The sequence below is a fragment of the Lipotes vexillifer genome, unplaced genomic scaffold, assembly GCF_000442215.2.
Source record: "Lipotes vexillifer unplaced genomic scaffold, Lipotes_vexillifer_v1.1 scaffold174, whole genome shotgun sequence".
NCBI classification, from domain to species: Eukaryota; Metazoa; Chordata; class Mammalia; order Artiodactyla; family Lipotidae; genus Lipotes; species Lipotes vexillifer.
Genome location: NW_006785255.1, coordinates 421,678 through 434,412, shown reverse-complemented (window position 1 = coordinate 434,412; position 12,735 = coordinate 421,678). Strand labels below are relative to the sequence as shown.

Sequence of the window (12,735 nt, the reverse complement as noted above, 5' to 3'; positions counted from 1 at the left end):
CTCAACTAAGACGAGGAATGGACATGTATGTCAGTTTTAAAAAATCTATTTGGTTTCTTTTAATGGAGGCAAATATTAATAGAGAAAAAAACCAGGTAAAGATTCCCTTTCACCACTCCATCTCAACACACACACACAAACACAGTTAAAAGTTAACTATTACAGTGGTTTTAAAGATATGTACACATACTCTATGATACTTTTCCCTTGAATAAGTGGAGTTTAATTCTCCTCCCCTTGAGGAGGGTTAGATTTAATGACTTGCTTCTAATGAACAGAATGTGGTAGAAGTGATAGGATGTTACTGCCAAGGTTATATTATAATCATAGTCTCTCTCTCATCTTAATGTCTCTCTGTATGTCTCTTTGCCTGACTGTCTTTGTCTTTTCCTCTTTTTGGGTCTTGCTCTGGAGAAAGCCAGCTGCCATGTCATATGAGCTGCACTAAGGAGAGGCTCACATGATGAGGAACTAAAGCTACATGACTGACTCTCTATTCCCTCTGAATATTCCAACAGATGTTCAGAAGCAGTTCCTCAAGCTCCTGCAGATGACTGCAGTCTCTACTCAAATCTTGACTATAAGCTGAGTCAGAATCACCCAGTTAAGCAACTCCTGAATTCCTGACCCTCAAAAACTGCATGAAATAACTGGTAATTTAGGGGGAAAATTTTGTTACACAGCAGTAGATAACTGTTATAACTAACAAGTCCTAAAATATTTTTTCTTTTCTCTCTAACCAATCATGTTTTTTTGTCATCTTTACAAGAAATTGACTAGAAACCATGGTAGATTCAAGCCAAAAAAGCTATGAAGAAATTCATAGGGCATCAGTTTTGAGATTACTGTCTACATCTTAGCTGTATGACCTAACACTTTTTTCCTTAGTTTCTTTATTCTCTATAGGAACAAAGCAGAACCTACTTAATAAAATATTAGAATTAAATAAGACACTAAACTAAAAGTGTTGGCATAGTCTTTGGTAAGTTGTAATTGCTCAATAAATATTAGCTTTATTATGATTATTCTGGTTTAAAAAGAAAAGCTAAGAGGTTGCCTGAATAGACATTCAATCTCACAGAGTAAAACACACAGCTAGTATTCAGACACATACGTGTAAAATTAATGAGAACAAACTCCTTCCCATACTGTCAGAAGTCACTTACAGGGCTAGTGAATGTCTTGAAAAGTGAATATGACCTATAACAGAACTTCAAACAGAATACTGTCCAAGTTCAAATAAACTCTAAGAGTGTGTCACTTTTGAACAACACCAGAGATCTCAGACCATGCTACTGCTCTATAGGGCCATTAGAGCTACAGGCCATGTGCTAGTACACAACTGTCAGATCACTAAATAAATCATTCCAAAGGGGACATCATACAACACTATGTGGCCATGAGCTTTATTACCTTGTAGCCACACAGGAAGCACAGGTATAATGTACTACATATTTATTTTGTTTTTGAATATACTATTCAAATAAAGACTTTGGAAAAAGTAAATATTCTTCAAATAATAATTAGCATTTTTTGTATGCAATAGCAAACAAGAAAGGGAAAGAACAACTTCAACATGATAATAACTGATGCCTGTTGGATCTGAGAAATACAACACAGACCAAGTTTTAATCTCTCCCTCTGCACTTTTACACTTTAGGCAAAATAAATGAGTCATATCAAATTTTACTCTCATGACAGAAGGAATCACATGCTGAGCTGTGTATCCCCTAAAAATGTTTGTATTAATTTTTCTTCACCTTGTATAGCTTTGAACATTTCAAAGATCAGTTCCTCAGAAATAGGGCTATTACTTCATGAAGGCAACTGTAGTTCACAGATATATCCTTAAGCAAACCTCCTTTTCTGTTTAAATAAAGTAGTATACTTTGTACTCATTACTTCGTTAGGCCGAAAGTTAACTCCCAACTTCTATTAAGAACATAAGTGTTCCAGTCAGCGATTTAATAAAGATAAATTTTAAAAGATTCCCATGAAGGAAATAAACAGCTCCAAAACTATAAGAAGTACATGACACAAAATACAATAATTTCTCACCATATCTTTTTTCTGGTTTGGTGAAGGAAAGAGAGTAGAGTTGAAAGGATTGGTAGGATTGTCTAAAAATAAAAAATGATCATGAAAAAGAAGGGATTATTTATAAGGATCCCTATGGCATTGGGTTACACCAGAGATTTACCTGGAGCCTCTGTCACAGTTCTAGGAATTTGTTAAGTTGTTTTTTTCAAGTCCTCTCAACTCAAGATTATATGCAAGATCACTGCTTGTTGTTTACACACTCATTCAGGAAACAGTAAATAAGGTAAAAATGTAACAAACTGCAGTCAACATAACCAGACCCTATCCACTGATAAACCATAGCCTCTTGTGGACATGAATGAAGGCCTTTGGCAGAACCAGGCTCCAAAACTGCCTACTTAAAAGGTCAAAAACCTGCAGGCTCTTCTAGCTTCTTTCTCTATTAAAGTCATGCCCATTCTCACCTTCTTGCTTAAGTCTCACCTCCACCCACTGAAGTTTTATCTGACTATTGTTTTTGAACATCAAGTTTATTCATAGCCTATATTAATGCATTAGCAGTTAATTAAATATGTTATTTGTTCACGGTTTTATTATTTGTTTTTCTTCTTCCAGTAAAAATATAAAGAATCTATTTATGTTTTCTACAAGTTTGTATTTGTAGTATTTTGTGAAACCATTTTAAAGCTTTATTTTATAATTGGGGAAATTATCTTATTCCACTAAGATATAAGATTTTAAATGTAGAGTCACAACTTATTATGGCCTTGTGGCACTGAAGAAGATTCTGAAACTTTACATAATAACAATAGGCATAAAGTGAAGCTTTAAAGTTCAGATTAGAAAAATGGGATACAGTGAGCCAGAAAGCTCAAGACAATGTAGCGACTGGTTAGATTTCTCTGGAAGAAAGATGAGATAGGTTGGTCCTTTCACTAAGTGGCAATGGATCTCAGTGTTCAAGCCTGTAATATCAGTTAATGAAGATAAATAGACTGTCACAGATGGAGCAGCTACTGAAGATAGTAGCTAACCTAGTTACCAAATTTATATACAAAAAAGATCAATCATTTTCCAATATACCACCAATATAAAGGTAGGAATATGGAGAGGCAGACCATTTGTAAAAGCGACAAAAATATAGAATATCTATAAGTTGATTGAACAAGACATGTTTTGAAACTATATAAAGTATCAAAAATTTAATGAGACCTAAAAGGAAGCTTGGATAAATGAAGAAATATGTATGTACCTGCACAGGAAAGCATAAGATGACAATCTCTCAAAATCACTTTACAAAAGGAATGCAAATCCAATAAAAATTCTCATGGAATTTTTCCTTAGAATTGGAAAAAACAATAAAAAACTTATACAATGGCAAAACAAACCAAAAAAGACAATTCTTTGGTGAAGAAGAACAACCAGGGTAGACTTGCACTTTCACATTTCCAAATATACCCAAGTATTCAAGCAAGAATTCAATGTGTTAATAAAACTAGAATATACAGCTTTATCAGTGGAACAGGACATTTAGCTTGGACACAGACTCAACTATAAATATGTATATAGCAAATGGTAAATGTGGTATTGTAAGTGAGTAGATAAAGAATGAAAAGTGTTGAAATAGATGGCTATTTGGAAAAAAATAAGTTGGACTTCTACTTGGATGCTATTGGATCCTTTATAAATCTAACCAGAGCTCAGAAGGCCACCAATATTTTTGCTTATTGGTCTCAGGTATATTAACTTTTCTTTTGGATATATTTATTTTCCAAGTAAAAAGCTAAATATGGCATGTAACTTCCCTTGTTTTCCAATTAAAGCTCCATCTATTTCTCTGATAACATTAGATTATGTATTTTAAAATGTATGAACTTCCTTGTCTAGAATGTTGCATATGTATCATTCATCTTTTGACTTTAGCATTTAATTATTTTAGCATTTAATTATCATCTACTTCTGACTATAATTTCTTACATACGTTCTTCATATATTACCCTAGGCTCTAGGCACCTATTTTTTCACTTTCAAAATTGAAAGTAACTTTATCAGAGAAGCTGGAAGTCTCCAGCCTTTGCTGATCCACAGCCAAATTCTGAAGAGTTTAATTGTTTCAAAGAGCAAATTTATGTAAAAACAGAAATTTTTTGTGCCATGATACAACTTAGAATTACATGTTCAATATGGAGTCGCATAAACCTCAAAAAATTTCAAATGAAAATCACTTGGCTTAAATCTCACTAAATTTATTTTATTAATAAATCAACTAAGCACTTTGTGACTCAGTTTCCACATTTTTGAAATAAGTCTATTTTCATTTGCCTAACATTCCTCACTAGGATGTTACAAAAAATAAATGAAATAATGTGTATTAAAGGATGTTGAAAACTCTAAGGCACTATATAAATGTTAGCTGGCACTTACTGTTAATTCTCATTCCCTTTTTGGTCAAAGCTACTCTAGCCTTAAACATGAAAGAAGACACATTGGGCTTTGGTAACTTGGCTCAGGGAAGTAAGTCAGTGGTCAGGTAATTTGGCAGGGCTGCGGCAATAGAAAAAACTAATGATACAGTTGCCAGGTGCGTGCCAATCCAAGTTCTGAGCCTGCTTTGACTTCACTGTGAGCTTCTGTCCCTTACCTTCCTAACTACCACCTTGTTGATGTTCTTTGCCTGAACTAATCATCCACCCCATGGTCTGTACCCTACCTGTAATCTCACCTTTAAATTACCCCAAAAGTCATACTCACATGAGCTGGGTCAGGTGATCTCAGTTCTGCCCCCTCCTTCCCCAGACAGAGATGGCAAGTTCCTCTGCCCAGGATTCTCACTCTATAAGTCAGCAAATACTTCAGACTCCTTCAGGAGACCTGAGTCTCCTAGCGGACTCTGTCCTCCATGACTTAATGAAGCAGGCTTTCCAAGGACCTGGGATTCCCCTTTGATAGGCTGGGCAAAAGTCTGGCCAAGTTTGAAAGAGATTCTAAGGCTTAAGCCTGACAGAAGGCTTCTCTGCTATAGGGCCAAATTTGCAACCTCAAGACATTTCTCTCCTATTTTCCATGCCCTGAGTCTTCCATTCCCTAAACACATTACACTAAAGATCATTATAAAGAGCAAATGGGATGTCAAATAAGCTTTTTGGAAAATGTTTTCCTATGGTTGCTCTGAAGTCTAAGAATATATTTTTCATTTTATTTTTAATGAATACTTAAAAGGATTGTAATGAAACTATAATGAAGAATGAAAGTGCCTGACTTCTATAAGCCTAAGAGGGTGTTTCTTCCATGAGCTTAAGAGGGTTTCACTATTCCATACATGGTAGTATTTCAGTGCCTATACTTTGCCTGAAATAAGGGAAATTTATAAGGATAAATCCAATATAAAAATATTAATTAATGATGTTTTACCCAGATAGGAATTCTGAGACCTATTGCTATTTCTTCTTTTCTTTATAATAAGACTTCTCATAAATGAAATGATTATAATTTTTAACTAGTGAAAGAATTATGGAGCCCTGGGAGGCCCAGATGCTAAATATAAGGAAATAGGAATAGAGGAGAGATAGAAAGGTTGAAACGAAGACATCTACAGATGCCAGGGAGACAAACAACTTGGATCCCAAAGGCAGATATAAGAAGCAAGGGAGAGAAAGATGCTCAGCAATGCTAGGACTCAAGTCTATTTTTTCTTAAAATCATTGATGTATTGGAGGATGTGCTTATTTGAAAAATAACTTTTAGGAGAAAACTAAATAGTATATATATGCATTTTATATATAGATGCAGCTTCACTCAGCAACGTGACCATCACACCCTAAATAATTATTTTAAGAACACCATTCTTCATTTTAGCTTATGATAATCTCCTTTTAAGCCTTACTAATAAGCCTTAAGGATATCCCATTTAAATTTTAGCTTAAGCATCAGAATTCTACATGTGCTTTGAGATTACAAACACATCACATACTGATGGTATAAGTTACTTATCACCCCATTATAGAAAGAAGAAACAAACTGACATTACAAACACATCACATACTGATGGTATAAGTTACTTATCACCCCATTATAGAAAGAAGAAAAACAAACTGACAAATCCAATTTGCGTGTGTGTGTGTGTGTGTGTGTGTGTGTGTGTCTGTGTGTGTGTAATTCAAATTCAGGAAGTTCTGGTTTTAGCTACCTTCAAGGCTTTCAAGACCATTTGAAACTTGACCTGTGGTGTTTGTTCCAGAAAAATAAGCAAAGTAAAATAATCCAGGTAACTCTTTAAGGATCTATCGAAGGGCTGGGGTTAAAGGAGGAGGAGGAGGAAGGGAAAATAATGTTAACAGATTATATCTGTCCTGAGTTACCTCCTAGAATTTAAGTTAAGCAGCTGGAACCCATTTTGTCCATTCTCTCACACAGCAGACAAATGTATTGCCAGTGAAGATAGACCACAAATGGCTTGCATTTTATTTTTCTTAAAAACCTAAAACAGTCAGCCCTTCCTACTGAGACAGGACTTTTCATCTGGGTAAAAATATATAAGGACTCTCAAAAGAGAAATACTGGATTTCTCAGTCAGAAGGGTTCTTTGTGCTAGACAGTATGGAGAAAATGTCAGTTTAACAGTGGCTTGAAAAATGTCAAAACTCCTGTGTTTCACTCATTTTGAGATATCATGCAAGTAACCTTTCTAATTTTATTTTTGACTATTTCTGATTTTCTTTCTTTTTTTTTTTTAAATCAAAGAGCTTTTCCTTGACTAAGTAGAAATTTGAAAGCTTCCTAAATGAACTTAGGAACAATTTTTCTTTTAGGCACAAAATTATTTAGCCTTTGGAGCTGTATGAATATCTATTTCATCAATTATTTAGCCAATCAATAAATTTTTACTGAGTTCATTTTAATTGTCAGGTTCATTTCAATTGCTAGACTCTGGGAATTCAAAACAGACACTGCCTTTCTCCCTCATTATAGACAGCAAATAAACAAAAAAAATATATAGTTACTCATGCTGATAATTGCCAGCAAGGAAAAAATGAGTTATTCTAAAAAGACAGCCTCTCTTAGATAAGATGATCAGAGAAGACCTTTATGAGAACATTGTATTTAAGATAAGAGCTAAACAAAGAGAAGCCAGCCATATCAAGCAGAGGTTTTAAAAATTACTATTTCTGGAGAGAAGGTCCCAAGGGATAAAATTGTATACAGTTTCCAAATGTTCCTGAAGAGGTCAAGAGAAAATGTATTTAGATTTCATTTTCCTGTTTTCTCTTTCTGAAATTTGTTGTTTGGATATAGGAGATCCTAGACTAATATTCCATTTTTTCATCTACTATTTTGCTTTACTTTTTGGCAGACTTTTTAAACTTTATTTTCCAAAATTCTGTTATTTCTGCTCTCTTGTTTAAATTTCCAAAAGCACTCTCTTATTTTCTGGTTGCCCACTGTTTGTCATACTATTCTTGCTTCATGGATGCTATATCTTCTCTTATCTCTTGGAAGAGGTTGAGGACATTACCTTGAAGTTTTCATCTTCCTGCATAGAATGCTGTCTTAGTCTCTCGCTCCCTTTCTTCTTTTTCAGTTTGTTTTGGTCTCTTTCTTTCCTGTAAGAAGCTTGATGGCACTTGGCTGACTGCATATTTAAGGATGGGGTACAAACAAGCTGATTACACAATGGGAGGAGAGATCAGGCCAAGCTCCATCACTGGAGGATTCATAGGTCTTTTCTCTTGCATTGGTTAGACTTCTCAAAGACAACCTCTTCCTTTCTGCCAGGAGGATATATGTCTGGTTGCCACACTCGGAGTTAACTTACGGAAAAGAGCTGGATGTCCTTTCACGCAGTATATAAACTTTTATTTAATCCCTCAGCTATGACTAATGCCACCTCAGGGTTCTCTTTTACCTTTTCAGAGAACAAGAGTCTGTTTTCTACCTGGATTGATAAAGATGCAGTTGCTTAGCTGGGTAGAGAAGAACAGGGGATCGGGGGACTCTAACTGCTTCCTACTCAGATTTCTAACAGGTCACCTTGTTTTAGCCTTACTATTCCCCTTGTTTCCCAGTGGCAACTAGTGACACAAATTCCTGAGCCTTTCTACAAATCAAGCTGGTGGTTTTCTCCTTTTGCTCAGTCCAGGTCAAGCAGTCAAATATCTCAGGTCTTCTATCAACTGTTGGTTGTCCATTTGCTTTTCAGTTTCCAAATTTTGCTGCTATAAATTTCCCCATTAAAATATCTAATTTCAGTCTTTTTCATGGAGCTTCAAGAGCAAGCTGAACTACTTATATGTATTAATCTGTGGTGTCTTTATCCAGAAATTCTGTATATTCTTTTTTAAATTTCTTGTTATGCACTCTATATGCTAAAATGTCTTTTTTGACTTACTGATAGTGGAAATCTGAATTCTCATCTCTCTTGACCTCTTCATAGATGTCAACACTATTGTCCACCTCCTACTTTATGAAACTCTGTTCTTCAACTCTGGACAATATACTCTCCTGTCTTTCCTCCCACCTTTCTTCCCATTCCATCTCAGACACTCTTGCTAGCTCTTTCCCCTCTGCTCACCCTCAAAGCTGAAGTTCCTTAAAGCTCAGTGTTAGGTTCCTTTCTCTCTTTACTTTATAGTCTCTCTTCAGATGACATATCACTCAAGTTCTTTGCCTAAGCACTAACAGTTCACATGTTGTATACCTCCAGTCTAGACTTCATTTCTCAGGTCTAGACCTATGTATCCAATGGCTTATTTGACTTTCCTTAGATGTCTCAAATGTAGTTTAGATCCAATGTGTCTAAAAAATAACTTATGATCTTATCTCATTAAACTTGGTCCTCTTTTAGCATTCTCTGTCTAGATAGTGCCACTGTCCAGGAACACAAACTGAAAACTAAGATTCATTCTTGACAATTCCTTCCCTCCCAGTCTGCATATTCAATACTTCTCCAAATTCTGTTGATGGGATCTCAAATATATGTGCAATTCACTTATGTTTATCAATTTGTTCTGCCAGTACTGCCAAACTACCAACATCTCTCATCTGGATTAGTGAACTAGCCTCCTACTCATCTTCTTAATTCTGTTCTTCCACATTCTCCACCCTAATCCCAAGCTAATTCTTACACAGTCTTTTCAAAAGACTACATGAGTTTTCATACCTCTGCTTAAAATGGCTAATTTATTTGCATTAAGGATACAAGTCTAAATCTTTAGTTTTACCAGCAACATTGTGAAAGATGTGACCCCTCCCTACAACACCAGTTTTACCTCACACATTGCCACTCTTGGATTTTCTGTATTTTAGCCTTATTGGACATCTTCAATTCCTAGAATGCTCTGTGTCCCTCCTGAAAGAGGGCATTTGTACCTGATGTTACTTGTATCTGGTTCTCCGTGTCCTAGCTATAACTATTTCTTTTAATTCAAATTACTTACATGTCATCTCCTCCAACACGAATAAGGTATTCTATCTTGTAATTCTTTCTGTTGTGCTATGTTGTAATCACTTGTTTACACACTTATCTCCCCATCAGAATAAGAGCCATTTGAAAGCTCTTTGTATCCTTAGCATGAAGCACAGTATCTGGCATCTGGTAAGTTTTTGTAATTGTATTGTGAATGAATAAAAAAGCTCATTTATATCAAAAAAATAAATTATCAGTGATTAAAACATATCTGTACTTCCATGATACATTAGGAACTAGTTATGATTTTCAAGAGAAAGATATTTTGAAGAGATTTTATAGATAATAATCAAATTTCCTTACTTTTTTTGTTTTTCCCATTGCCTTCAGGATGGAAAGATTTAAATCTTCAAGTGCTGTTAGTACATTCTCATACTCGCCCAAATGCTGAGAAAAATATTCTGAAAAGTAAAAATATTGAAATAAATACATGTTTGCCTTTAGGTAATGATAAACCAAAATATCAACTGAAGATTTACACAATAAATGAGTAAAACAAATGGATAAAACTGACAAATTTTCAAATGAGACTAACTAAAGTATCAATATACTTTCATTAAAAAAGAAAAAATCTTGAAGGGTTACCATTATTCCTTTTGTCTTACAAAAATAGGGAAAAAAATGAAGCTGGATTTACATACACTACTGCTTCAATAAAAAGTTGTTCCCGAGAGACCTTCAAGATGGCAGAGGAGTAAGACGTGGAGACAACCTTCCTCCACACAAATACAACAAAAATACATGTACATGTGGAACAACTCCTACACAACACCTACTGAACGCTGGCAGAAGACTTCAGACTTCCCCAAACACAAAAAACTCCCCATGTACCTGGGTAGGGCAAAAGAAAAAACAGAGACAAAGAATAGGGATGGGACCTACACCTCTGGGAGGGAGCTGTGAAGGAGGAAAAGTTTCCACACACTGGGAAGCCCCTTCATGGGCAGAGTTGGGGGTGGGGGAGAAGCTTTGGAGCCACAGAGGAGAGCACAGCAATAGGGGTGCAGAGGGCAAAATGGAGAGTTTCCCGCACAGAAGATCAGTGCCGACCAACACTCACCAGCTTGAAAAATTTGTCTGCTCACCCACCGGGGCGGGTGGGGTCTGGGAGCTGAGGCTCCAGCTTCAGAGGTCAGATCCCAGGGAGAGGACTGGGATTGGCTGTGTGAACACAGCCTGAAGGGGGCTAGTGCACCACAGCTAGCCGGGACGGATTCCGGGAAGAAGTCTGAAACTGCCTAAGAAGGAAAAGACCATTGTTTCAGGGTGCGTGAGGAGAGGGGATTCAGAGCACTGACTAAATGAGCTCCAGAGACAGGTGCGAGCCACGGCTATCAGTGCACACCCCAGAGATGGATATGAAATGCTAAAGCTTCTGCTGCAGCCACCAAGAAGCCTGGGTGCAAGCACAGGTCACTATCCACACCTCCCCTCCCAGGAGCTTGTGCAGCCGGCCACTGCCAGGGTCCCATGATCCAGGGACAATTTCCTTGGGAGAGCACATGACATGCCTCAGGCTGTTGCAACATCATGCCAGCCTCTGAGACCGCAGGTTCGCCCCACAGTCCATACCCCTCCTTCCCACCCCAGCATGAGTGAGCCAGAACCCCTTAATCAGCTGCTCCTTTAACCCCATCCTCTCTGAGTGAAGAACAGATGCCCGCAGGTGACCTCCACACAGAGACGGGGCCAAATCCAAAGCTGAACACCAGGAGCTGTTCGAACAAAGAATAGAAAGGGAAATCTCTCCCAGCAGCCTCAGGAGCAGTGGATGAAATCTCCACAGTCAATGTGATGTACCCTGCATCTCTGGAATACCTGAATAGACAACGAGTCACCCCAAAATTGAGGCAGTGGACTTTGGGAGCAACTGTAGACTTGGGGTTTTCTTTCCATCTCTAAATTTTTTCTGGTTTTAGGTTTATCTTAGTTTGGTATCTAGACTTTATTATCATTGGTAGATTTGTTTGTTGATTAGGTTGCACTCTTCCTTTTTTTTTAGATATATATACATATTTTTCCTCTTTCTCCCTTTTTTTTTTTTTTTTGTGGTACACAGGCCTCTCACTGTTGTGGCCTCTCCCGTTGTGGAGCACAGGCTCCGGAGGCGCAGGCTCAGTGGCCATGGCTCATGGGCCCAGCTGCTCCGTGGCATGTGGGATCTTCCCGGACCGGGGCATGAACCCATGTCCCCTGCATCGGCAGGTGGACTCTCAACCACTGCACCACCAGGGAAGCCTTCCTCTTTCTCTTTTTATGAGTGTGTATATGTTTGCTTCTTTGTGTGATTTTGCCTGTATAGCTTTGATCTTACCATTTGTCCTAGGGTTCTGTCTGTCCTTTTACTTTTATTTTTTTTAGTATAGATTTTAGCGCTTGTTACCATTGGTGAATTTGTTTTTTGGTTTGGTTTCTCTCTTCTTTGTCTCCTTTTTTATTACTTTTTCATATTTTCATTTTATACATTTTTTAATTTTTAATTTTTTAATAACTTTCTTTCTTTCTTTCTTTCTTTCTTTCTTTCTTTCTTTCTCTTTGTTTCTTTCTTTCTTTCTCTCTTTCTTTCTTTCTGCCTCTCTTCTGAGCTGTGGGGCTGACAGGGTCTTGGTGCCCTGCCAGGGTGTCAGGCCTGTGCCCCTGTGGTGGGAGAGTTGAGTTCAGGATACTGGTCCACCAGAGACCTCCTGGCTCCACATAATATCAAATGGCAAAAGCTCTCCAAGATATCTCCATCTCAATGCTAAGACCCAGCTCCACCCAATGACCAGCAAGCTACAGTGCTGGGCACCCTATATCACACAACTAGCAAGACAGGAACACAAACTCAGCCATTAGCAGAGAGGTTGCCTAAAACTATAATAAGGTCACAGACAAACCAAAACACATCACCAGACGTGGTCCTGCCCACCTGAAAGACGAGATCCAGCCTCATCCACCAGAACAAAGGCACCAGTCCCCTCCACCAGGAAGTCTACAGAACCCAATGAACCAATCTTAGAAACTGGTGGCAGACACCAAAAACAATAGGAACTACAAACCGGCACCCTATGAAAAGGAGAACCCAAACATAGTAAGTTAAGCAAAATAAAAAGACAGAGAAACACACAGCAGATGAGGAGCAAGGTAAAAACCCACCACACCAAACAAATGAAGAGGAAATAAGCAGTCTACCTGAAAAAGAATTCAGAGTAATGATAGTAAAGATGGTCCAAAATCTTGGAAGTAGAATGGAG

At 37.4% G+C, this 12,735-nt stretch overlaps 1 protein-coding gene across 1 annotated transcript in view; it reads right to left on the bottom strand.

Annotated features, from left to right (window-relative positions):
• The window catches only part of NECAB1 (N-terminal EF-hand calcium binding protein 1), a 285,391-nt gene that overhangs the window by 98,498 nt on the left and 174,158 nt on the right, over positions 1-12,735 (bottom strand). The window contains exon 4 of the mRNA XM_007457341.1: positions 9,806-9,903. Within this exon, the coding sequence (XP_007457403.1) occupies positions 9,806-9,903 (98 nt within the window). The remainder of the gene's footprint in view (positions 1-9,805; positions 9,904-12,735) is intronic.